Source organism: Pseudorca crassidens, chromosome 20, assembly GCF_039906515.1.
Source record: "Pseudorca crassidens isolate mPseCra1 chromosome 20, mPseCra1.hap1, whole genome shotgun sequence".
Lineage (NCBI taxonomy): Eukaryota > Metazoa > Chordata > Mammalia > Artiodactyla > Delphinidae > Pseudorca > Pseudorca crassidens.
Window position 1 is genome coordinate 57,197,273 of NC_090315.1, and position 27,628 is coordinate 57,224,900.

The 27,628-nt window shown below is 43.2% G+C and overlaps 1 protein-coding gene across 1 annotated transcript in view; it reads left to right on the forward strand.

Annotated features, from left to right (window-relative positions):
* CDH13 (cadherin 13) overlaps positions 1 to 27,628 on the forward strand; it is a 1,022,168-nt gene that overhangs the window by 431,885 nt on the left and 562,655 nt on the right. Inside the window, exon 4 of the mRNA XM_067721248.1 lies at positions 23,216 to 23,332. Within this exon, the coding sequence (XP_067577349.1) occupies positions 23,216 to 23,332 (117 nt within the window). The remainder of the gene's footprint in view (positions 1 to 23,215; positions 23,333 to 27,628) is intronic.

Genomic DNA, 27,628 nt, shown 5'->3' on the forward strand with positions numbered 1-27,628 from the left:
CCAGCCCCTTATACCTGCATTCATTCCTGGGATATTGGAATGAGTCTCGACTGGAAGTTTAGTCAGCTCAAACCAGATCCCCATGCTTACTGCACAAGTACTTTCTATTCCCACTTCCCTCTAAATACACAGTTTAGATATTAGTGCCTCAATACATAAGGTTATCCTGGAGAATAAATCTGTTAGAATATTAGCTTATTGAGGGACATTTTTTTTTCTGTTTGGTTCACTACTGTATCCCCAGCATCTAGAACAGTGCATAGCACATGGTAGGTGTTGAATAGATGTTTGTTTCATGAATCATTAAAAAAAATAAGATCAGAAACAATGTAGAAAAGTGAAAGATATCTTTACTCCAAAGAGTTTAGAGCAGTGGTTCTTAAGGCTTTGGAGGACAAATGCATCCCTCACATCTGTGTGTTAACAGGTAGAATTTTACAAATAATTTTTATAGGTCCAAAGAATCTGGAAGTTTTCCCATGGACACCAGGCAGTGTTGGCGTTAAGAATCCCTGGTAAAAGAACCTCTAAGTTCTAATTTATTTGCCATCATCCTACCAAGCAGAACTTTGAAATAGTAGTAATCCATACCTAATGGCTCATTCAGTCTTTATTATAGTCTGTCAAGATAGGCAGTATCATTCCTATTTTACAGAAACAAATCCCAGATTCAGAACGATTCAAAAGACTAAATCAAAGTGACACACTTACTAAATGCAGAGCAGGAACTAGAACCCGGGTCCTCTAATTCAAGTCCAGCCTGGTTTCAGTTAAATGCCTCCATTGACCCTGCATTGATTTGCACAACCTTTGTCTTCTTAGCATTTGATTGATGGTTATTGTTAGTGCAGATAATTTGGGCTTCTTTGTAATGATCAAGACGTTTATACAAGGCAAGGTCTCAGATGATTAGGCCAAGGCGGGTGCTAATGCCACTCTCAGCTTCATCTGGAAATATCTAACTAGAGTTCATTAACTTGTCAACACTAGTTCCTTCTGAGCACCATACTGATACAATAAAATAGTGCAATCGATAGAAAACTTCAACAGGCTTCATGTGTCTTCTTTTGTTACTCCTTTTTCTTTCTTTCTTCATCTTTTATTACTACATTTTTTCCTGCCACTTTAAAATCGTTGTGCTTCTCATTAGCTGTGCAATTCTGTTTTATTGGAAATCCAGGTACATCTAGCTTTTCCCAGACACCCCCATTATTGCCCCGAAGAGAGGGAAGCTAACCTTATGTAGGCTCACTGAGTAAATCTGGACTCTGCTGTGAGATTGCTAATACAGTAAATGAATTTTTCTTAAGTATAACATGGCTTACTAACTATGTGGAAGACGATCTGGAAGCTTTGCAGAAGCTAAATAGTTCTCTGAGCTGATAGAGGAAGGCACTGTGGTTACCATCTACTGATGGGAATGTGAGAGTGAGAATGGTTATGAAAATGCCTTATTTTTTCTTCGTCCTTAATATTGCTCACTTAATTACATTGGGAATTCTGGGGCTCATTCAACCTCTTTCTACAAAAGAAACACTCACACTTTGCCTATTCCTGGTGAGATGAAGTTCGTGTTCTATTTCTCCCTCATTCCCTGCTCAGTTTCTGTCTCCTCCAAAACTTATTACATCATAGGAGTAATTGACTCTTTGACATTGATTTCTCCCGTTGGACACATCTGGATTTGTTCCGAGGAAACACCATGTTTACTTTAATATGATGACTTTACCAACATCATCATGTTGGATAGTCCAACCATCATGAATTATCACATGAGTCCATAGCTCTCTCTGAGAGCACCCTGGAGACCAAATAGGAAACTAAGCATTATCCCAGAGAGAAGGCTCACTCAGGGATCTGCATATTTCAACAATTTCCCTGTTCTTGGAGAAGTTCTCTAACAGCTCCTGAAATGCAAGATGAAAAGCATCCTCTCTGTACCATAGCTAAAGGACTGATCACGGAAATGAAAGTGCAATTACAGAAAAATTACCCCTGGGCCATGACCACATTTCATGAGCATTTTATTGCCATCACGACTCATGATTTCAATTTTCAGGACTGAGACTCTCTGCTGAAGCCCAATTTAAATCCTTAATATGAGAGTCTGTGCTTTACAGTCATGTGTCAATGCAGAGTCAATCAATTGGGGTTTAGTTCCCTGGGCCTGACCACAGTTATGTGCTGGGAGGGAACCAACAGGGTCGCATATGTAAACGGTACTGTGCTAATCAAGTGTGATATTTTCTCTTTTACTTCTGATCAACCACAAGACTAGATTTAAGACTACTGTTCAGTTTGAACTTGAAAGTGATGATTTTTACACCAGAATTCTTAATATCTGAGTTTTAGTTTAAAGGAAAAAGTGCTGATGCCTTTGAAAGTCAGGGCCATGCTGAAGTGTTTTCCAATTCTCATTAAAAAAAAAAAAATCCTCTGAGCACTTTTGGAAATAAAAAATTCTTAATCTTGTCCTTTGAATAATGTCAAGATAGAGTGAACCTCTGGAGAAATATTGATATAAAACCAAATCAATACGTCCCCGCTTGTTACTGACTCTCTGTGTTGCTTTGGACAAGTTGTTTAACTTTTCTGAGCGTCAGTTTTGCTCAACAAAAGTTAATACTGCCATATAGATGGGAGATTCAGTTGCCTTGGTTTTTTTTTTTTTTTTTTTTGCAGTACGCGGGCCTCTCACTGTTGTGGCCTCTCCCATTGCGGAGCACAGGCTCCGGATGCGCAGGCTCAGCGGCCATGGCTCACAGGCCCAGCCGCTCCGCGGCATGTGGGATCTTCCCGGACCGGGGCACGAACCCGTGTCCCCTGCATCGGCAGGCGGACTCTCAACCACTGCGCCACCAGGGAAGCCCTGTTGCCTTTGTTTTTATCTTTAAAAACAAGCATTTAGTCTAACAGATATGAAACATTCCTGCACATATATTCACACAGTCCAAGAGCCATTACGTTTCATATAATGAGAATGTACGATTCTTGGCAATCTGGTAATCTGGAATTGCCTCTAAGCTATTACAATGCTGATCTTTTTTTCTGAGTTTGGCCCTTTGTACACCTCAAAAAGATTTAATAGTGTTCAAGATTATGAGATTGTTGCCATATACAGCATTGCTATTCTTCAAAAAATAAGACTTTGCAGGCTGAAAAGTCAAAGAATCAGTGTAGACATGCATGATCGAAGTCTTTAAAATAATTAAAACCATTTCACAATTGCATCAGAGGTACTATAGCAGGGTTTTAGGAGTCATCTCACTGGTACAGCCAGTACCCTGCTAATTGCCAGGGACAGTCTGGCTGCCTGGGTGACAACTTCTCCCTCCCTGTCTTCCATAACTCACTTGACTGGGATGATCAAGGAGGGCTTCTGAAAGGAGGTGGCATCTTTGGAATTTAAGTGGGAAGGACATTCCAGGTAAGATGGATGCTATGGGGTAATATACAAAAGCAGGAAAACATTAAACCTGTTTGGTGATCACGGTGCAGTAGCATTTGATCTAAAGTAGGTAATTCCATTAGAGAAAGAAAATTAGAAAAGTTGTCTGAGCTCCAGTTTTAGAGAGCCTTGAATGTCAGGCTAAGAGGATAGAGTAGACCACACTATAAGCAAAGAAGAACCATGACTTCATCTGTTAGTTTCTTCTTATATCACATATCCACTGAGTACCTATTCTGTGCTACCTTAAAGATAACCTTTGGTAAATAGTTCAGAATGCCTAGTCTAGAAGCATATCTAGATGGACTGAAGGAGGATGAGGCTATAGGGCAAGAGGAGAAACAAGTTAGGAGGCTATTGGAATGGTCCAGGTGAGAAATTTCACTGGTCCCAAGGATCTGGCACATACAGTAGAAAGTGGTACTGGGGACCAAACTGAAGAGCATGGCCTCAAGAAACATCCTTTGTTTGGTAGTTTCAGTGCTTGTGTTGGGACTTAAGAGTCCCACCATATATATATCTTCAACTTATCACAGTTTACCTTCAAATAATACTGTGGTGTTTCACATATGGTGTAAGAACCTTACAGTGTACTTCCATGTCCCCCTTCCCCAGCCTTTGCGATATGGCTGTTACACGATTTACTTTATCGTATGTTGTAGATAAACCCCACAATACATTGTTATTTCTGCTTTAACCAGTCAGTTACCTTTTCAATTACTTGTTCAATCACCTTACATAAAAAAATAGAAAAAAAAGTTCTGTTTCCCCACATACCCACCATTTATCATGTTCATCGTTTGTTTGTGTAGATCCATGTTTCCTTCTGATATCCTTTTCCTTCTAACTAAAGGACTATTTAGCATTCTTTGTGGTGCTCTTCTGCTGGTGTTGAATTCTTTCACCTTTTGTCTATGAAAAAGTGTTATTTCACTTTTAATTTTGGGAGATATTTTCACCAGGCTTGGAATTCCCGATTGATGTTTTTTCTTTGAGCGTTTTAAAGATTTGCTCCATAGTCTTCTAACTTGCGTTGTTTCTGGCAAGACATCAGCTGTCATCCTTATTTTTCTCTTCTGTTTGTAATGTGTCTTTCCCCCACCACCCATGCCCAGCTCCTTTTAAGATTTCATTTTTATTACTAGTTTGAAGCATTTTGATTATGATAAGAAACATTTTGAGGAGTGAATCAGGAGAGTGTTGAAACAGATAAGATGTGAGCACTAGGAAAAGAGGCAAATTAAATGTGAGCCTGCACAGATTAATTGAAACTGATAGTTGCTTCTTTGAGTCCAGTACTAACTATCTCTACAGGTGTGAAGGAGAAATATCACTACAGAATGTACCCTAAATGTATCCTAAAAGAAAAGTAATAAAAAAAGAAACACTTGAAGAACACTGTGTGTGCATATTTGTGTGGGTTTGTATACACACACACACACACACAGAGAACACCAACAACAACCCTATGGCATAGGTACTATTACAGTATCCATTTTACACATGTTAAAACTGTTGCGCAGAATGGTTGAATAGTTTTAGCACATCACTGGTAAGTGGCAGAGCTGGGATTTGAACACAGATCATCAAATTAACAGTAGTGCCTTCAACCACTGTTTTAAACTGCCTCTTACAGTAAATGGCAGCCAGGTATATCAGAAGCAAGATATTGACAGATTTACGGGGCACCTTTGTTATAAATATTCCACGTTAAAGGGGAAGAAGATGCTGCTTCTTGGACCTGGAAGATGCTACTTTCGGAGCAGTGACCTCCTGTCTGATCTTCCAGCCTCTGGCTTAGATATTGATGTTCCTTCAAATATACAATGTCCATAATCTTCGAGACTAGACATCTAGCTACACACCGTAGTGTCTACTCATGGTTGCTACCCAGTGTGTCCAACACAAAATAGAAATTTCTGCAGGTGGACGGCAAGGAGTTCACAAACATGTTTGAACTCAGGCATCAGCCCATTTATAAGGCATGAGAAAGAAAGGAAAAACACCAAAATTCTTGTAATTTCTCTGGCCTACCTATTGTACTGATAATGACAGTCATCATTTACTGAGACTCTTCTAGGAGCTAAGTACTTTACTTCTAATCGTTAGAGTAAGGACCCACACTGCTACTGTTACAAACCTTATGTTTCTTTCAACTTTGAACTATTCTTTGCAAATTACTTAACCTTGCTGTACCTCAGTTTCCTCATCCACATCATGAGGTTAATAAGAGTAGCTACCAAAATGCTGTTTTGAAGATTAAATGAGATGATGTATCTATAAAGTGCCTAGGATAGTGCCAGGCACCTGCCAGGCATTCAGTAAGTATATGATGCTAGTATTATTACCTCCGTTGTTTCTTCTACCTGGGAGTCCCTGCTTTGTCCATCCAAACCTTAACTGTCCTGCAAAATCAAGTCAGTATTTATCCTGCCACCCTGATCACTTCACTCAGGCACAACCTCTGTTTCTGCTAATAGTCAGTAAATACAGCCCGAGCTTCTCAATTGATTGTATTCCTCCACATAGGCTCATTTTGCCTTTTCAACTAGATTAATTCATCATTCATTGAATTCATGTGTCGTCTGAGCACCAACCAGGTGCCAAGGACTGTTCTCGTTTACCTTTCTTATTAACTGGTCTAGGGTTAGACCAGTAGATAAGAAAGGTAAAAAGCAAATCTCTGCCTCATGGATTTATGTATTGATGTGGGGAGGGAGAGGGTACAGACAAAAAATAATACAAATAAGCAAAGTATGTGGCATGTTAGATGGTAACAATGGTATGGATATAAATAAAGCATGGAAGAGAGATAGGAAGTGTTGGAGGATATCATGCAGTCTCCAGTATTGCATTCAGGGAAGACTTGGCTGAAGGAAGAGTACAAGCCGTGGAGACCCAGGTGCAGAGCTGTCCTGGATGAGGATACAGCAGGTACAAGGGCCCTGAGGTGGGAATGTTCATGGTCAAAGGAACATCAGGGTTAGTGTGGCTGGAGTGGAGTCGGCAGAGGGCAGAGTTGTAGGATAGAAGGTTGACAGGTGAAGGAGGTGGGGCAGATTAAATGGTGCCTCACAGCCCATTGTAACGGACTCGCCCTTCACTTTGATGTGAGAGCCACTGGATGTCCTGAGTGAAGGGATCACTGAGGCAGGAGCCATATCTTACAAGTGATGAACCGATATTAGAGCAGAGTTTGGAGTTGACAAAGCATCCTCACAGCCTTCACGGAACCCTGTGTGGGCAGGATTATCCCACCCATTTCAGAGGTGAGGAAGCCACTGCTCAGAGAGGAGTTGTAAAGTCCCTACTGTCATGCAGCTTTGGTGGCATGGGCAGGGTAGAAACCAAGATTCCCCAACTTCCAGCCCAAGAAGGCTCGACAGCAGGTAGAAGTTGAGCCCCACTGGTGTTCCTAGGTTGAATCCAATGGTCCTATAGTCCTCTTCACCGTTTCTTCTGTCTACTTCCCCTGGCTTCTTCCCCTCCTGTGTCTAACTAGCTCTAAAGCGCCCCTGGAGGAAGAACTTAGGGCTGGCTTATGCCAGGTGGGCAGAGCCGGGGTACAAGAGACTTGACAGTACCTTCATGTGAATTAGAAACAGCCATTCCCCTCGAGGGCCACAGTCCCCATGGGCATAAGGTTGCATTAACACAGGGTGAATTTCAGCCCTTGCCCACCTCCTCCAAGGGCCTTTGTGCAGTACACAACCTTCACCACTGTAAATGACAGGCTGATACGTCTTCATGAATTTCTGTATTTCACACGTCAATGTAACACAGTGGAGGTCACATAAAGATACTTAGTGAATCATGAGTGACTGAATTCTTTCTCGTTTTTCATCTCCTAATGTGATGAAGACACTATTTGTCAGCCTATGGTATAGGATATAAATTATGGCACACATTTTTTTGAGCATATACTATATGCCAGCACGAGTCTAGGCACTGGGGATATGGCTACAAAAAACTGACAAAAATCCCTGTGTTGATGGGTCTTACATTCTAGTGGAGGAGACAAGTAATCAATGAAATAAATCAACATAAGTATGGTAGATTGTTACCTTGCAGAGAAAAGAAAAATAAAGTATGGAACGGGGTACGAAGTTGTAGTGAGTGCCAGAAATGCTGACTAGACAGGCCAGGGCAGCCTTCACAGAGAGGTTGACGTTTGAGCAAATATCTGAATGAAGTGAAAGAGGTACCGTGGTAGACAGAATAATGGCCCCCAAGATGTCCACATCATAATCTTTGGAACCTGTGATGCCACCTCAGGGCAAAAGCAACTTTGCAGATGGGATTAAATTAAGGATTTTGTGTTTGGGAGATTATCCTGGTTTATCCTGGTGGGCCTAGATAAATCACAAGAGTCCTTCTCAGAGAGAAGTAGGAGGCCAGAGACAGAGATTTGAGGATGCTCCAGTGCTGGCTTTGAAGATGGAGGAAGGGGCCACAAGCCCAGAAATGTCAGGGTCCTCTAGAAAGTGGGAAAGAGGAGGAAACAGATTCTCCTCTAGGGGCTCAGGAAGAAACACAGCTCTGACCACACCTTGATTTTAGCCCAGTGAGACCTGTTTGGGATGTCTGCCCCCCAGAACTGGAAGATAACAAATTTGTGTTGTTTTAAGCCACTGAGTTTGTTGCACCCTGTTGTTGCGGTATTATAGGAAACTAATACAGCAACTGTGTAAATATCTGGGGAAAGAGCATTCCAGGCAGGGAAAGCAGGAGGTGCAAAGGCCCTGAGGTGGAATGTACCTGCTGTACTCCATGATGCCAGTATGAGTAGACTGGGCCAGAGTGAGTCAAGGGGACTTGAGGTACAGGGGGCCAGGGGCTGGGGGAAGATTATGTAAAACATTGCAGGCCACACTGGTTTTACTCGAAATGCTAGGAGGCCCCACTGGAAACTATAAAGCAAAGAATTGTTGTCATCTAGTTCATGTTTTAACAGGACCACTCTGGCTGCTGTGGGGGTGATATAGGGGGTGTGGGGGCAAGGAAAGAAGCTGGGAGACCAGTTAGGAGGCTTTTGCTATAATCCAGGCAAAAGAGGCTGTTAGCTTGGACCAGGGTGTTGGTGACAGCTGGGAAAGGGTGACAGAGTGAGAAACAGTCAAATTCTGAATATATATTGAAGATGCAGCCCATAGACCAGATAAAGGATAGATGTGATACCTGTTAAGTTTAACTGGAAGAGATCCTGAATACAATCCTTTCATTAGTTAAAAATTTAATGTGGAAAGGTGGCACACACAGAAGGCCAGAAGTAGAATGGATAATAATCCAGTCTCCAAATAAAATGCTCTAGGTTCAAATCCTGGCTCCTCCACTCGCCAGAAGTATGTCCTTGAGCAACTTTTTTGGGCCTTAGTTTCCTGATCTGTAGCATGGGAGCGTAATGGTACCTGCAGAGACTGTATGAACATTAAAGAGAAAAATGCTTTGTAAGACCTAGTGTCTAACCCATAGTAAGTACTCAAAAAATGTTCTCTCTCATCATCTAGAACTCACTGATTTTCAAAGATATTGTTCTATTTGTAAAATGCTTGAAGAATTTAATGTGGAGAAGTATTTGAAAACAAATGAAATCTCTCCCTTCCTGTGGGGCATGTTCGCAGGATAGCTGGGATGCTAACACATTTCTCTTGGTCCCGTAATAGATTTCCCATGCTCCATTATCAACTAGTTGCTGTATCTGTCAATCCTGGCTTTGAAAAAGGAGGCTTATCCTTCAGTCTTTTAAGGAAGAATGAGTATTACATGGCAACTGAATATTTATAACACACTCTCCTCTTTTTAAAGCAGTTGTTTTACCCTCCCAACATCAAACCACTGAGCCCAAGGAAACCTCAGATGTTGGAGAATATCAAATATGGTCTCTTTTCCTCTTTTTCCTGGTAGATCTGACACACCTTTGAACCTTCAAAGGCCGCAGTAATCAGTGATGTAGGGAGACGTGCGACATTACACGCATCGTTGTGAAGACGAATTTCGTAATGTGAATGGCGTAGTGTGGAATAGCGGTTGGGGCTGAATTAAAATGTGAGGATCTGTAACTCAACAAAAACCACAGAACAAAGGGAGGAGTGAGACATGGAACAGGCTGATGAAAGACACATTGCTGATTCGGGACTTCACTGAAGAGAGCTAGATAAAAGGGAGATATTGCTTAAGTAGGCTCATGTAACCCTGGTATCTTAATTAAAATGTCTTTAACAAAAGAGGAAGAGGAATAGTACTGAAAGTTTGGGGGAGGCTTCAATGAAAGAAAATAAATTTACAGAGGGGAAGAAAAGAGGATGATTTAGGTTAAATGTTGAGAATAACTCCTTAAGCAAAATAATCTTGAATTTAAGTCATAAAGGATATTTGAAAATCAGTTGGACAAAGGAGGCAATCGACTTTGTGGCCAGAGTGGGAAACAGCTTTCTAATTTTAGAGTTTGCAGCCATAACATCAAGAAGTTAAAAAAAAGAAAGAAAGTAGATAAAAACAGGAGGAACAAGGGTCTCAAAAATTGACTAAATCCAGAGAATGAGTCCTGGTGATATGTACTTTTCCCTTTTCTTACGTACAGGACACTGCCTTAAATGTCCTCCCTCCATTACTTTATCTGAGACAGGAACACGCTGTTCCCCCCTGCTATTGGGAACGTTTGATTAGGGGCCCTCCTTTCCCTGGATCACCGTAAGATTCTGCCTGAGAAGCTGATTTAAGAAAGTAAAGAAGCACTTAGTTTTGGACCTGATAAAGTCACACAGGGTTTTTCTCTGAGTCCATCCTAGAATAACCCAGAGGCATCCATCATCACCCAGTCTCTCGGGCACATGTGAAGCCAAACCTCATTTGCAGGGTGGCTGTACCATCCACAGCCACAGCCAGCACGGTCTTCTGCCATTTAATGAGGCAGTTCAGCTGCAAGGGAGGGGAGAGCGATGTCCCGTCCAATCCAATGATTAAATGCATCAGGGGTGTTACGTAAAAATGCAAGAGTTTCCTCTTTTCTGAAGTTGCCTTACGGAATGGAAAACTCAAAAACTTTGGAAAAAGAAGAAAAGAGATACTACCAGCTTGCCATCTGCTCTTTGATGGCATTCATTAAGCAAATAGTTATTAAATAACCTTTTTATTAAAGTTTAAAAGTTAAAGCATGCATTTGCATACTAGTGCGACCTGGCAGAAGAAAGCCAGAGTTAACAGAGACTATCCAGTAACTACTACGTACCCTGAACTGGAGGATGACACGCATAGTATATAATAGGCGCCTGTTGTGGGGTGGTGTATGTGTGTGTTTCTGCATGTTATCAGGCAGACAGGGCTAGAGGTGAGTGAGAAGAGAAGAGCCAGGTTAGAGGAACACAGGACAATGAAGGTGTAAAGTCACCAGAGAGCCTGGCAAGTTTGGGCAAAAGCAGTATGGTTGGAGCTGTAGGAGTTGCGGCCAGAGAGGTGTGTTGGAACCACTTGGGGATGCTCAGCCATGGCAAGATCAAATCTGTTTCCAGTGGTGATTGGGGGTTTGGCAACATGGGACGGGTCCTTTACAACGTTCATCAACTTTGACCTAATAATCCCATTTTTGCTTGTCCATTCTAAGGAATCCTGTTTAGAGAAAAACAAACAAGTAAGCAAAGAAAACTTTGCATACAATGATATTTTATTTGCATTTTAATAACAGAATTGGAAGAACCTAAACGTATGGGCATAACATCAGGGGAATGGTTAAATACGGGCTGATGCATCCACATGATGTACTGTGCAGCTACCAAATGACGTTTACAAAATTTGCAACATGCATGAGAAGAAAACTTGCTGTTTATCATTAGGTTCAAAACACAAAATACAAAATTATTCAGACCAATTTCAACTTGAGCAAAAAGTATATTAAAACCAGGAAGGAAGAATTAATTTACTCACAACCCTGTATCAGACCAAGAGAAATACTATTCTATATAGTATATATTTAGAATAGTATTTCTGTTGGTCTGGTACAGGGTTGTGAGTAAATGAATTCTTTTTTTTTTTTGTACTGATTGTAAATAGAATAGGTTCATTATAGAAACTTCAGAAAATATATTAAAATACTACTTGCCTCCAAATTCTTATCTCAGTGTCTGCTTCCGGGAAGCCCAGACTAAGAGTGTTGAGGTCCTGGTTGTGATTCTACTATCCAGGGGGCTCCTATATAAAAAGGAACAATGAGTCATGAAGAACCTGCAGGTGAGCTACAGGAGAGTAGACAACATGTCAGGGAACATGGTTCTAGAGAAGGAAGGGATATATTCCAGGGAAAATCCCCTGGGTGGAATCTGTAGGAGTTGGCAACCACTTGGGAGTGCGGTATGGCGGAAACGAAGTAAACCATCCATAGGAAATAAGCGTCTAGCCCTTCAACAGCTGAGAAAAGGGAAGCCGGAAGCCTTATGGGTTTGGGCAAGAGTGGGTGGAAGGACAGGACTCAGTTTGGTTTAAGACATGTTGTGTTTGAGGTACCCACAGGATAGTCACTATCATTAATTGTGAAACTTGCACTGGAAAAGCATTTGACGAACACCCAGTACGTACGCACTGAATTGCAAAGCATTGTTTTCCCACATGGGGGTTTTCTAACCGGCACTTTCTTTGAAGGCCAATCACACATTTATGAGCTCATGCCAACCAGAAAGCTTGGGATCTGGGCTACGTGCTCACGCATACTGAATACATACTGAGATGAATACAGCTGTTGAGGCCGGACTACATATGTGTGTTAGAAAAATAAGCCCATCTGTAACACGCTGCAAGATGCCTCCAGGTGTTCAGAAGTAGCTCTTTAACGTGAATATTTTATCAATGCCAGGGCAGATAAAGGAAAATTGTCTCCATTATATTCCCATCACCGTCACACGTGGTTGAATGGACCTCTAACTAAAGAATGTAAATATGTTTAAAACATTTTTCACCTCTTTTGAAACCAGCAAGTTCTGATTTGTGTTGTTACTGCTCCTGCTAGATTCATGAAATATTTCGAAGGCAATTCCGTCTTGGAAGTGTGATTTGGCAAATTTTCATCCAAAGCGTTTGCTTTTATTTATTTATTTTTCAGCTAGCAGTTCTAACATGGGGAAATTGATGTTTTAGAGTAAGTGGTAGAATATGTGTGGGCAGGGGGAGGGTGTTTTACTTGTGTTTTATTTTTAAGTCCAACTTTTCAAATAAGGATAACAAATATCATGAAGGAAAGTTTATTTAAGAAAATGTGTTCTGCAGGGGTGGCCCCTCAGCTCTGACGGGGCAAGGTCAAAGACAAGGTCAGATCCCAGACTTTTGCTTAAAACCATTCAGGGGCTTCTCATGGTCCTCAGGATTCAGAACAGTCCCGTGAGAATGGAAGAGGCCTGCCCTCTCCTCCCCTTCCAGCCTTTCCCAAAGCTTCTGGAGCCCTACCCTCTGCTTCAGCCCTTCTTGTCTTTGGCCATGTTCTGCCTCTGTGCCCTTTCACTTGCTGGTCCCTGGCCAGGAACTCTCTCTCCTCCTCGTATCCCTGGATGAACCCCGCTTGGCCTTCAGGTCTCAGCTCAGTTGTCATTTCTTCCAGAAAGCTATGGTCTTCTGCCGGGCAGTCCAAGGGGTGAATTTTCTAAAAAATTTCTGTAGACTCAGCGACTTCACAAAACACTGAAGGGCCAAAGAATCCAAACAGTGTGTGGTGATTGTCTTGTTACAGAGGCTATTTTTGGCTTGAGGAGGAAATCAACATGGAATCATAGGCATCTTATTCATGTACTTATCAGACATAACTGTGGAGCAGATACCCTGAACCAGGCACTATGCTAAGCCCATTACCTGGATTATCCGAATTCTACAACAACCCTATATTCATTTAATAATTTTTTTATCTAATAGTATTTAAAAAATACTTTTTGGACACCTGCTGTGTGCCTGGCCTTGTACTGGGAACCAGGGGACACGGCGGCAAACCAGGAAGACATACTGCCTGGCCTCATGGAGCTGGTAGCCTGTGCGGAAGGCAGACATTGATAAACACTGAATGGATGTGTGATTAATCAGAAGCTGAATAAGAGCTCTGGATGTAACGGGCAGGCTGCAGGCACCCCCTCCCCCCACCCAGCAAAAGAGACTGAAGGAGTCTAGAAGGGGTGCTTGAGCTGGGAGTACACGGATGCATCCGGGGGGTCAACCAGGCACAAGAAGGGAGGAATGATGAGGAACAACAGTAGGTGGAAAGCCCTGAAGCCAGCATTTGCGACCTGAGGGTGCCGAGGAGGCTCGTGCTGCAGAAGCACAGCCCAGGAGGACAGTAAGGGCTCCTGAAGTCGGAGCGCCATTGGGAGCCAAGCCTGCTGGCCCTCGCTGGCCTTGGTAACACTGGCGGCTTCATCCTTTCACAAGGGGAAGCAAATAATGGCATTAATGAGAGGAAGGAGAATGTTTCAAAAGATCTATTTGGCTGCTGGACAGAGAACTTCTGGAGGCATCACTCAAATTGCAAACTCCTCTGGTAAAACTTTCTTTTCTCTGTTGATTACTTTGGCCAAAGCCATTTCTTTTCCACCCTAAACATACTTAACAGAAATGACTGTCACGTTTATTTTTATTGGGAATTTATTACTTCTTTGGTGCTAATCATTCAGATGCTCTGCTATGGACTGTCAGTCACTGTGAGGTTTCTTGTTTTGGGATCAGACATCCCCAAAGCCCCTGATAGTGACGCATTACTGGAGAAATCATTTCTGATGTCACTGGTGGTCACTTCTGGAAAACCATGGTGCCTGGGGACTCTCGGGAACAGTGGTTTGCACCCATTTCTCCCAGCTATGTGCCAGCAGGCCTTGAAAAGCAGGTGTGGCATAATTTACTATAGTAGATTGGCTTCGCCGCACCCTAGGAGTCCACCAGCCATCATCTCCCCACCCCACCCCAGCTTTAAAATTAGCTCCACAATACACATTTCCATACTAATGGACAATTTCCATATCGCCCCATTTTATTGTCAGCATAACTCTGTCCTGTAAACCTGTGACAGATGACTCAGCTCAGCTGACATTTGGCCTCCAGAATATTGGGAAAATAGATAGCTGGAAATGATGCAAACTTACTATATTGGCCCTCCGACTTCCTAAATTTGCCACTGAAAGTTTGGTGTTTGTGGACTGTTTCTTCCTTTAAGTAGGCAAACTTCAGCCCCAGAAGGTAATAAAGCAAACTTTAAATCTCACCCCAGGTACAGCAACGCTGAATGGTGCATTTGATTGCATATGAAATGGGAACTGAGTAGCACAGAACCTTCCTCCCAGCACCTTTCAGCACATTGAGATCAGCTGCAAGAATGGGATAAATTGGAGATTGATTTCTGCTGCTCCATTCATTTGCAGAAATTTACAGACAATTAAACTGTCCCCCTGCAGTAAAGGTATAGCCGCTCCCGTTAGCCGGAGGCAGATTGACATTTGCTACGTATCCTCTGCAAAAGTTAGAGTTGTGATTCTCCAGTTATACTTGAGTAAGGAGCTCTCTCCACACACAGCCCTGGGGAGGTGAGTAGCATCCTGCTTGGATCAGGGGGCACTGGGGTCACAGAGGCCTGCGTTCCCATCTCTCACTTAAGAGCTAAGTGACTTCGGATAAGTCTCTTAAATCTTTGAACCTCAGGAAAACAGGCATGGTGGTTCTACCTGTGAGTTGTTGGATGTATTAAATGAGATAATGTCACAGTGTGCCTAGCACAGTGCCTGGCACATAATAGCTACTCACTAAATAGCAGTGTTTCCTTTGGCAGACTCAGTGAGTCCAGGGCCACCATGCCAAGTATATTTTAGGACTAGAAAGATAAGAAAGGAATAGGCTGTGACTTTCAGACTTGAGTCCAGAACCCAGGCTTCAAACTCATCAAAGGAATAATTCTCATGATCTTTCAACCAGACATGGAATTCAAACCCAAAGCATCATACCTTTGCACGAAACCGGTAAAGGCTCCCCGCTGCCTGGGAAGCACATCAGACCTTCCCAACATGATCTACAAGACTGTCCACAGTCAGGCCAGGCTGAAAAGTCTCAGGTGGCACTGCCCTCCCTGCACTCCCTGCTTCAGCCAGAGGGATGCTGCCAGCATCTACGATGCTTTTCCTGTTACAATAACTTCTCTTAGCACATAATTTTGCCCAAAAGTTACAAAGTTGGAGAGAGAACAAAGGCAGTGGCTTGTGGCTTCTTTATAAAATTGTTGCTCTTTTTCTCTCACATTTATTACCTAATGCAGAGGCATGAGCTAGGGCGGGCACATATGAGTTCTCTGGCCACTTCCTGCCCCTTTGGGTGTCGGCTCATGAGGGTCCTCTGCCAGGTAGCAAGACAGGTCCGAGCTGCTGTCTGGCTTTGGGTTCACTGTGAAGAGAGCAGGGCTATTCCTCTCAAATCTTACTGTTTTCTTGGAGTGGCTCTTGGAAGACTTTTCAGCCCTCAGCTGGACGTGGAGGGAGGCAGCAGTGACAGCCAAAACATGGAGAGCGGTCCCAGCTGTAGAACACCAGTCTGGGCCCAAACCTTTCTGTTCCCCTTCACTTCTGGGACACCAGCCCAGTTCGTCTCTACCCTGGACAGCTCTTGCCTTGAGGGTGTCCTAGGTGGTTTCCCTGGGAACAAACCTTGCGACTCAGAGATCTTTGTGGAGAAGGGGAGGGGTGTCTGCATCCACACAGAGATGAGGGCAGCAGGAGGGGGCAGTGGGAAGAGGTGAACGGAGGAGACACGGACTGCGATTACAGCAGGGCTCTTGGCCAGCCTGGGGCCAGTTGGGACTCTGGGTGCCCCCGAGCATGGTCGCACCTGGAGGCGGGGGGCTGGCCTTACACACCCCTTACCACTAACTGTATCCCTTTCTGCTTCATGATCTTCAAATCAACTATGAAGTGGAGGCAGAGTCCATGAAAATACTGTGAAAACACACTGTGATTCCCTTTTATGACATGTCTGGAGAAGGCAGATGTGTACAGACAGGAAGTAGATTGATGGTTGCCGGCGGCTGGGGCTTAGAACAGGGGAGTGAGCATTTGGGCATGAGGTTTCTTTGGAGGCTGATGGAAATGTTCTAAAATTAGTTTGTGGTGATGATCACACAACTCTGTAAACTTCCTGATAATCGTTGCATTGCCCCCTTAAAATGGATAAATGTAACGGTACATAAACGGTACCTAGATAATACATTAAAAATACTGTGGGAAGGAAGGAGGATAGAGGGACTCCAACCAGGGAAAGTTGACCCCCAACTCTCCTTTTCCCCAGATCGAAAGCTCAGATTTGCATTTTAGGAGGAATCTCAGTGCTCTGTGAAGACAGGGTTGGAAAAAAGAAACCCAACAGATAAACATTACTTTAACCCTGAAAATCTGTTCGTCAAACGGCAGCCAACATGAAATATGTGTGTGTAGATATATATGTAATTGTAAGTGGGTTCATGTCATTCTTCAGCTTAAAACCCGCCCACAAAAAGAAACAAACAAAACACCTTCCCATGACTCACATCTCACGCAGAGTAAAAGCCCAAGTGCTCTCTGCAGTCTATGTGGCTGGCCACGCAGGATCTGAATTCCCTTTACCAGCTCCCTGGACTGTCTCCCCCGCTCTTCCAGGCCAGGCCTCCCTGCAGCGCACACTTGCCAGGGTCTGTTCTTGCTGCTGCTGGTGCCTTGTCCTGCCACAGGGTGCCTTCCTTGCTTCATCCTCCAAGGCCGCCTTCCCAGTGGGCCCGTCCCGGCCTCCCCTCCTCTGTGCACAGTGAGCCCTCCCTGCCTATCTGTTCTCCTGGACCGTGTTCACTGTCTGTCTCCTCCATCTAGAATGTGAGCTGCATGAGGGCACTGCACTCTCCTAGATGCCGAGAATTACTCCTGGCAGGAAGGAAGGGATCCACAGATAGTTTCTGAAGAAATGAATGAATGAAAATAAATCCACTCTTTCTCTCCTTGTCACGTTCTTCATCCTTTCTGCTTCCTCCTTCCCTTGGCCCCCATCCTCCCCTCCCACCCCCAACCCCTCCCCTGTCCCTCACAGTTGCAGGGGCCTCCTCATTATTTCCAAGGTGTTCTTTGGGACTGTGTGATGTAGCATGAAACTTGCTTTTAATGCACTGCCAATTTCTCCTGAGATTGAGAATCAGGGAGGAAAGCAAATGAGATTGTAAACCCCAACACCCTTCGACAGAAAGACACAGGCCCCAGTCAGCCCATGGGAGACGAGAGATATTTATGTAAGGGTGACAATTCCCTGTAGTAAAATGCCGCATGAGTGAGTCTGCCAGAGGACAGAGTTCTGCCCTTTGACTGAAGCAAGATAGGATGAGGCCCCTGCAAGCCTCCGGCTTTTCCAGGCTCAAAGACGTGGATGGATCATTGGTCACCGGCTGAAGGCACATGACTAGTCGTGCACTTTCCTCTGCATGCCCCGTGTCTGTGTGTGTGTTCTTGTGGCTGAGGGAACTGTGTTGGTTTGCAGGGGGAAGCTGTGTTGTGTGTGTCCTTGGGTCTAGGCATGTGATGTGTGTCTGTTGCATGTGCATCTGTTAATGAGTGTGTGTGTGTCAGTGTATGTGTGTGACCCTATCAAATGGATTCTGAGTATGTACACGTGCACGAGTGCATGAGTGTTTGTGTTTGGTGAGAGAGGACTTTGATGTCAGTGTGCATGTGTCTAGTAGTCTAGAAATCTGGAGGTGGCTGCGTGTCTGCAAGTGTCTGTTTAAGATCTGGCGTCAGGCCACCCACAGCTGAATTACTCACTCCTAAAAGGCACCGAGTGGCTTGTCTTCATTTCCTCACATCCGCTGTCCTGTTATGAATAAGACCATCCTTCACTTTTGTGCTGTTCTTTGGAGAGTGCAGACCACCTTCAAGTGCCATTTCTCATTTCATTCTGATAACCAAGAGCACAGGAGAGTTATCGTCATTTACAAACGAGAAATTCCCCTTAAAGCCCTCCCTGTCCTCTCTGGGGCTGGTTGTGCCGTTGATCCGCGCCCTTCCCACCGCCTTCAGCCATCCGTCTCCCTCTGGGGTCACCTCCCTTCTGTGTCTTCATTCACCCAACACTATGGCTGCCTGCCTCTGACCCCCGCCTCGCAGCCCAGCACCCTTCCTGGTCTCCCCTTGAGCTGACAAACTTCCAACTTCTTCCAGCTTCTTTCCTTCCTCACCAAAGCCCTCACTTCTCATTGGTTCCTCTGACCCTGGACCCTAACACACTCTTAAAGTTGTCTTCCTAAAGTCCTCAGTTACCTGTTCATCGTCAGCCCGACAGCCTCCTCATAGTGTTCAGCCTGTTGGAGGGGACGCCTGAGTTGTGTGATATGGCCGTGCACTCTCTCCTTTTTGAAATCCTCATCTCTTTGTCCTTTTGGTTTTCCTCCTTTTGCCTCCTAACCTTTCTGTGGCCTTTGCTGGCCTTTTAGAAACTCATCGGATGATTGAGTTCCTCCCTTTTCCCTCCACATAACCTGGATGGTGTCAGCTTCTCCTTCACGTCTAGCTGCTCTTGTACGTGAGTGACACTTCTTGTCCCCTTTCATCTCTCCCTCCCGAATGCAGCTACTTATACACCCTCTAGAAAACTATGTTGGCTGCCCTCAAAGTAACAACACCCATCATCTGTGCCCAGAACTGCCTTTTTCCTATTTACCCACTATCTTGTGTCGGCTGAAAAAAAAGATGCACAACTTAAAAGTTGAAAGTTATGTTTTATATGGTGAACATTCTTAGGACTTCAAGCCCAGAGACAGCATCTCAGATATAGACTGAGAAAACTGTTCAGAAGAGGAAGAGGGGGAAGCCAGGATATAGAAGAGGTTTTTCAACAACACCAGGTAGTTGGAACAAAAGGTTACGGTTAATAAAAGAAAACTAGATATCTCAAGTTAAGGAATTTAGCACTTTTCTATGTATGGGAAGATGCAAGAGTCTGGGTTCACTGAAATCATTCCTTTGATATGCACCTCAGCTGTCTGGGGCCAGCATCCTGTGTTTTCTCATCCTGAGTTTCCTTGGGCTGCACCATCCAAGCAGCTGTAACGTGCTAGCTAGATCCTTTATTTACTGATATAGCAGGCAATGTTTTACTTCTCACTTGCTAATGGCAACACCAGAAGACAGGGAGTCCTAACACAGCCTCTCCTTTAGCCTGATGCTCTGTTCTTTCCCACACCTCTGTCTCTTCTTCTGTAAACATCTCTTGAATTAGTCACATACTTTTAAACCTCACTGCTTCCATCTTGTCTTTCTTTGAGGTTACGGCCACATCCTGTTGCATTCAAAGGCTTCACATTATAGATTGACAGATACAAACACACACACACGTGCCTAGATGTGCATATGGTATTTGTCAATCAAATTAGATGCTATGGCTCCTCAATGGCCCCAGTCACAGAAAAGCACTTGGCTTCAGAGCACACAGACAGACTCATTACCACAGACCTGACCAAAGGTAGACATCTGTCCACAAACACGTAGTTAATAGAGACACACATAAATCACAAAGACAGAAGTGGAGCCGCAGACATAGAGTCATGGTCATGGACCAATTTTTTGTTGAGGTCCCTGCCATTGTAACACAAAAAATGTTGAGTTGGAAGAAAAAGGATGCCCCAGTCCTGCCCACCATGGTGGGCTCAGAGAGTCCTGTGCACACGGAGGCCTCTCTACAATTGGTCACTCTACCTCCACCCCCTCCTTTCCAGATGCTCTTTCCTATCCTGAGACTCAGAGCCTCCTGCTTCTCTTCGAAGGTACCTTAGAGCCAGGGAGTTTACACAGGTGTCCTTATTACCAAGCTGCTGGGCTATGAGGGGGAAGGAAATGGATTGGCAGTGTGGGCTTCAGTAGCTGGTAAACTGGGAGGACGCCAGAGGTAGAAATGGGGACTCAGGAACCTTACCACTCTGGTCACCTGTCACCCATTCACAGGCTTGCAAACACAAATAAGTTCTGTACTGCAAACAATGGAATGTTTGTTACTGACAGTGCTTTTCATTACTTTACATACATTTTCACACATATCGTCATAATGAATGAAAACCTACTTTTGCTCTTATTATAGAATAGAATCACCAATCCCTTACATTTGCATAGGACTTTAAATGTTTTCAAAGTGCTTTCCTAGACTTTCCTTCATACAAGCTTCAAGATTTTTTTTATTGTAAATAAGATTCGTATATTGCACGTATTTTATATGTTTTCTGTTCTTTTCATATTCCCTAATAAGCCTCTTTACAGATGTTATACATCAGTGTTTTATGGATGTAATCCACTCTGTTTTTCATTGTCTTCTCACTGTCCCATTCTCTCTTTCTTTCTCTGCTGTTTTCTACATGGTTGGGGTTGGGTTATTTATTTATTTATTTGGTTGGTTGTTTTTTTTTTTATTTATTTTATTTATTTATTTTTGGCTATGTTGCGTCTCCGTTGCTGTGCAGACTTTCTCTAGTTGCAGCGAGCGGGGGCTACTCTTTGTTGCGGTCCACGGGCTTCTCATTGTGGTGGCTTCTCTTGTTGTGGAGCACGGGCTGTAGGCACACAGGCTTCAGTAGTTGTGGTGCACAGGCTTAGCTGCTCTGTGGCATGTGGGATCTTCCCGGACCAGGGCTCGAACCCATGTCTCTTGCATTGGCAGGCAGATTCTTAACCACTGTGCCACCAGGGAAGTCCCCAAGCAGTCTTTTATTTGGACTTATTCATTGAGGTTTTGGATATTATTCTTCTATGTTCAGTATAGTTTATATAAAGTAGAGGGCAGCCAATATGGTATTCTGTATTTTCCTACACATATTATCTTACATATTCTCTCAGCTAATTAGGTGAATTGCAGCAATTTATATAACCTCTAAGAGCTTAACATTTCTCATTGGTTAAGGATGGCTAGGATGTACTTGAGAAGTTTATTGCAAATATTAGCAAAGACACATGTAGGGTGCATAGCACATGGCCCAACACGTGTTTAATAAATTGTTGTTATTATAATAGTTTGTGGTTGTGATTGTGGAAGCAGTCAAATGATGATCATAGTGGTTAGAACGTGGTCTTTACAACTGCCTTATTGGTGACCGCCTAAGAGTGTCTCCTGCTGATGGACCCAAATTTAACCTTCTCCTGCAATTGAACATTCAGGTGGTTTGCCATTTTTGCTCTTTATAAATAGTGTCTCACTAAACATCTTCCTGCTTTCAGTTTTTTCCTCCTTTGAATTTAGCATTTGGATGTATTCCTAGGAGTGAGATTACAGAGTGAAGGGATATGTACACTTGTAAGGTTCTTGAGAAATAAATGCTGCCTGATTACTTTCCACAAGAATAACATCAGTTTACAATCTGACCAAAATCAAGAGAAAGACTATATACATTTTCATAGCCTTCTCTGGTCTTGTTTCCTACTTGACTTTTTTATATAGAGTTTCCTTTAAAATTATTATATATTGGGACTTCCCTGGTGGTCCAGTCGTTAAGACTCTGCGCTCCCAGTGCAGGGGGTCTGGGTTCGATCCCAGGTCAGGGAACTAAATCCCGCATGCTGCAGCTAAAGATGCCTCATGCCACAACTAAAGATCCCATGTGCCACAACTAAGACCCGCTGCAGCCAAATAAATAAGTAGATATTTTTTAAAATAATAAAAATAAAACTATCATATACGTATAAAGCCATATCACTATCATATAACATATATACATGTACATGCATACACTTTTATGGAGCATGGGTCAGTGATGGTGTTTAAATATAATTTGCCACATGATTTTCATAGGAACTTATTGTCCAGAGTTTGAGATGCTTGCTTTTGGTGGTACCTCAGGTAATCTTAGTGTGTGGTATTGAATATGATTGGTTTATATATTGAAAACTATATCCCATTTTTAATTCTCTTTAAGTCCTCTGATTGGGTCAAGGAGAAAGTCTCAGCTCAGTGCTAACAACCCTTTAACACCCCTCTAGCCTTTTCTTATCTCCCTTTCAAAAAGAGGAAACTTTCCACCCACCTAAGTCCAGCTCAAATTTAATAACATCATTGATCTCATTGTTTATTTTTATGTTTTCGTACTTTTTATGAGAAGCCATACTGGTACTATATTTAAAATAATGACACAAAGTTTCCCTTTTTGCATCCATTTATTCAATTAAAAAGGTGAATTACAGATGAGACAGAAATTCTCACAGTGTTGTTCCAATGATTGCAGTTTGGGACATACTGCATGGGGAGTGAGTTCCAGGAGTGGACCCACTAATAATAGCAAACAGACTTTGACAGAACATTGACTAAGAGTCTCCATAATGCCTGACATTGTGGAACATTGTGTTTGGAATGCTGTGATTACCCCTCATCCCTATTCATTTGTGATTGTGAGGACCTTGCATTTGGCCGTGAGGAGAGTCACACTTGTACCCAGCGAGTTCTGTGGGTTAGTGACCAGCCAAGTAATCTCCTCACTTGACAGATTAAGAATGGGAACACACAAGCATGGAAGGATGTATAAATCAAGACTGACATTGTGAATAGAATGATTCAGAAGATGGGATTAAACAGCTTAATGATAGTCATTGTGAATCACAATGTCAGCTTTAGTATAATTCTAATGATGTACTTGCTAACGCTAATGAGGTTTGATAGAATAAAATTAACAATGTCCAAACAGCTGTATGCTTTCACAACAAAGGAGCCATATCTCAGAGCAGACTGATACATCTTCGCCGTGGGGGATTTTAGTCAATTGATTTGTTTTTTCTCTTTTAGGATATATTTAAATTTGAAAGAACTTCTCCTGTCCCAAGACAAAAGAGGTCCATTGTGGTATCTCCCATTTTAATTCCAGAGAATCAGAGACAACCTTTCCCAAGAGATGTTGGCAAGGTAAGTCAGACAAAGAAAACCGCTAAAGCATGCTTTTATTGTGAGATGAGCATACACGAGACAAGCTGACTCTGACTGGCTTGGCGACCAGCAGGAATTGGCCTCAGATCCTCTGTGGTAAGAGGCCAGATTTTTTTGCCAAGAACAGAATGTCAAAGGTCATGAAAAAGGGAATTTACAAAAAACAAAAACAAAAAAACACAACAACACCTTTGTCATGATTTTGAGATCTACATGGTAGATAATGATGTAAGAGTTGTGACATGAGGATGTCTTTGGTTAAGCAATAGACTCACGGCTTTTGTAGATGATGCCCAGGCCGTCCGCCAGTTCAGTCCCCTTAGTATACCCGGATGATGATAGATCAAAGGAACTAAACCATACTAACCAGATCCAGAAAGCACTGTCACATGAATCAGAGAAACAACTTTTCCAGGAAGAAATAGTCACTGTTAAATAGGCAGAAATACTGATGTTGCCTGGTCAGCACACCCTCTCCCCATAGGAAAGCCGACATGGAGAATTGAATTTTCACCAGTTCATATTTTTCAATGATCTCGGGATTTGAGCAATGGTGGTTAGTTGAATGGATGATCTGAATGGCTGGTGCTATTGGATTGTTTATCTATTCATTGAATCAATAAGGAGCACCTGTTATATGCCAGACTGCAAGATTGAGATCGGTTTAGTGGAGGTGTGAACAAGCATCCAAGCCCCTATTGTTATAGAGCTTGTGTTCTAGTGGGGAGGTAGATTTTTTCAATGAGTAAGTAAATGAGAAAACTGCAGAGGATAACAAATGCTGTGAGTAACAGACACGGGGTGATGTGAAGAAGAGTAAATGGCAGGACCAGGGTGAAGAGGGAGGAGGGAATCTCGGCACAAATGACCGGGAGCAGCTGGGTCGTGTCCCTGACGTTTGAGTGGGGGCGGGAAGAATGAGAAAGGAATAGCCAAGGGGAGGTCGGGAAAACCATAGACTTGGCAGCGGCAACTGCGTGTGCAAAAGCCTGGAGGTGCAAAAGAATGAGGTGGATTTGACTAGCAGAATGCCTGGTTGGCTGCAATGTAGTGAACAAGGAAAAGAGTGATAAGAGTTGAAGTCAGAGAAGTTGGCCTGTCATGTGGGTCTTGGAGACCATAGTGATGAATAGGATTTTCATCGTGCATGCAGCCAGAAACCACTGGAAAGTCTCCCAGGTGTGTTTGTGTGTGTCTGGACCTTTTGAAAGGTCCCTCTGGCTGCCTTGTAGGGAACGATCTGTGGGAGCAGAGTAGTAGGGAGGAGTGGACACACACAAACAGCCAAGAAGGAAGGTTTTATAGTGACCCGGGCAAGAGGTTAGTGTGACTTGGACTATTAGAAATCTATTTCTATTGGAAATTAGAAACATTCATAATCTGATATCCTGATAATAACCATATTTATGATTTTAAACTATCACTGTACCAAAGATGCAAAATCTTGCCAGATTTCCAGGATATGATGCAAAGGGAAGCAGAGCTCTTCTGAGAGGACAGTGGTACAGCTGACGTGCCCTGGCCCTTTGGACAGCCCTCGCCTCTGTCATGGCCTTTGTGTAGGTTTCCCTGAAGCCAAGGATAGCACTCACCAAGGGGCCAGAGTCCTCAAGTCTGCAAGACTCTGCCCCCAGACAGTTTGAGGCACAAGCTGCACCCTTGTTCTGCAGGTCTCCTTCATGTACGCTTGGTGTTTTCAGCCCTCGCTGTGCATCAGAGTCACCTGGGGCAGTTAAAATACAGATGCCAGTCTCCACCCTCAGAAATTGACTCAGTTGGTCAGGGGGTGAAGACCAAGCACCAGCATTTTTAAGAGATCCCAGGTGATTCTGATGCACACTCAGGTTTAAGGAGGTCTGAGCTAAAATACTTTCTCCTCCCCTGCCTACCACTAAACTATAGTACTTTCAGTATCGGAATTTCAATTCTATTAATTAGTTTACAACAAGGGTGAATTATCACATCTCACTTGCCTGGAAATTTTGTTGTCCTGCCATAATTATTATGAGCACCACCTTTCCCCTTAAACTTGTCCAGCTTTGGACAGTAAGTTATGTGGTCATCCTAAAGCTTCCTCCAGCCCCATACATTTGTCCCCCCCCAGTATATTTAGAGAGTTTTCACAAGGCTCTTTCCTTAAGATACATAATGGATCAATAAGTATGCAGCTAACTAAGGGCATTCTTCTGCATGGTTTCTTACTTGTTACAGCCTCAGAACACAATTTGTTTTTCAAGCTGAAGACTTCTGTCTCCTTAGCCCCTATGTACTGCCCACCTGGGTTCAGCCCTGGGTTTCAACCTGGGTTCTCTACAAACAACAGCTTTTCTAAGTGCAGTAGTGTACTAACATCATAATGGTGTGAAAGCCTCCCAAACCTCCCGATGGCTTTTACAGAATAACTGCACTGCCTTGCAAGAATTCTGTGTTTGTCCATGCTTCTTAGGCCTTTGAAGGAACATATTTCCCTCTTTGTCTCTGCCTGTTTTTATTCATTCCTCTTATTCTTCTATTTATATCTTATATCATATCCTAATCAATCTGCCTATAGCTGACAAGCAAGGCTCTGTCGAGCTGTGAGAAGATACAGGAGTCTTCACTGAGTGCTGGGGAGGCTGGGAGAAGGGAAAAGAGACCCAGGAGGCAGGGCTTTGGCCTCCACACGTCACCACTCCCATCCACCCAAACTCTACGAGTCAGGCAGCTCTAATCTTATAAATATTACATATCAGATTTCAGTGTAGAATGTCATTTGAAGAAGAGATTCTGTGGGCATAAAGACAGTTGTCTTACTTTGGGTTCCCTGAGACAAGAATTCAAATGTAGGTAATTTCTATACCAGTAATACTGGTAAGGGAGTGAAGGAGTGATGCAGGAAAGGGGAAGCAGCCAGTTGAGAGGCCTGTTTACCACTGTGGGTGACTGGATTGTAATCCCACAGAGAAAGGCTAGAAAATGGTGTAAGACACACTCTCAGGGTTATCCTGTCCACGGAGGAGGGAGCTGGGGTATTTATATACCATCCCTATCCGTCTGGTTGAGGGCTGCTCCCAGAAGTCTAAACTCCCCAGCACATCCGTCATGCCCTGTGTTCTGTGCACCAGCACAATGGCCTTCTGAGGCTTGCGGGAGAGCCTTTAGGCATCATGGTGGCTGGTGTGCACTGAAAAGGTGAGGTGCAAGGGACTGGGACTGGGCACTGATGAATTCTGCTCTATCACTAAACTTGATATAAACACTGTTGCTTTGCAGGCCAGATTTTTTCTCTTTGTCTCATCTCCTGCTCCCAACTCGTTTCCTCAACTAACTTTCTTATGCCTCGTGCCTTTGAAGCCACTGCACTTGCCTCTCTCCAATAATAAGTACTTGTTTCATCCCAGGAGGGAAAACCTCTGAAATTTAACCCAATTCATATCAATTCATATCAATAATATCAATATGCAGCCTCTGCTATTTACAAGGCACTGTGCAAGGGGCTGCTGATTTCATGGCAAAGGAAACAGAGGCCTTGATCTCACAGGATTAGAGAAGAGTAGAAAAAATCATCACAAATTCTTTATTTGTCACAATAAAGTGTAAGTACTTTTCGTCTATTATGTTGAATTTTCATAATAACAAGCCCACGAGGACCATCTTCCAAGGTGCCGAATGAGGGTAATGAGACTCAGAGGGATGGTGTAACCTGTCCGAAATCACACACTTAACTGCAGAGGCACGCTTTGTGCCACCTCTTTGAGATTTCACAGTCTGCACTCTTAACCAGTAGGCTCAGGGCTACGGAGTGCAACCTGAGAATTCTCTTGCATGGAGTGAAATGTCCTTGCTGAAAATTACTTTTTAAAAATATCATTAAAACTAAGTTTAATACCTTGAAATGTGCCAAGAAATAAGATGGTTAGAGGGGTGGATCAATGGATAGATATATGACAAAGCAAGTAGAGCAAAATGTTAATGATGGAATCTAGGTGATGAGCACAGTTGATCACTGTGAACTTCTTTCAACTTTCCTACGTGTTTGGAAATTTCATAATACAATGTTGGGAAAAATTAAGTTTAAGTATAAAATTATTATAAAAGGCAGAAGAGCTGGCATGTTGGCACGAAAGTACTTTGTCTTACAATTCGGGATGGTGAATGGAGACCAAGTATTTGTCTCTTTATTTTCTTTTTTGTCATATTTTATCACAATCTGAATTTCTTTAAAGAATGAAGACCCATATACTAGAGGGTAACGATATCAAAAGCAAGGTGCTGCAGCGATTTCGCCCCCGTGGG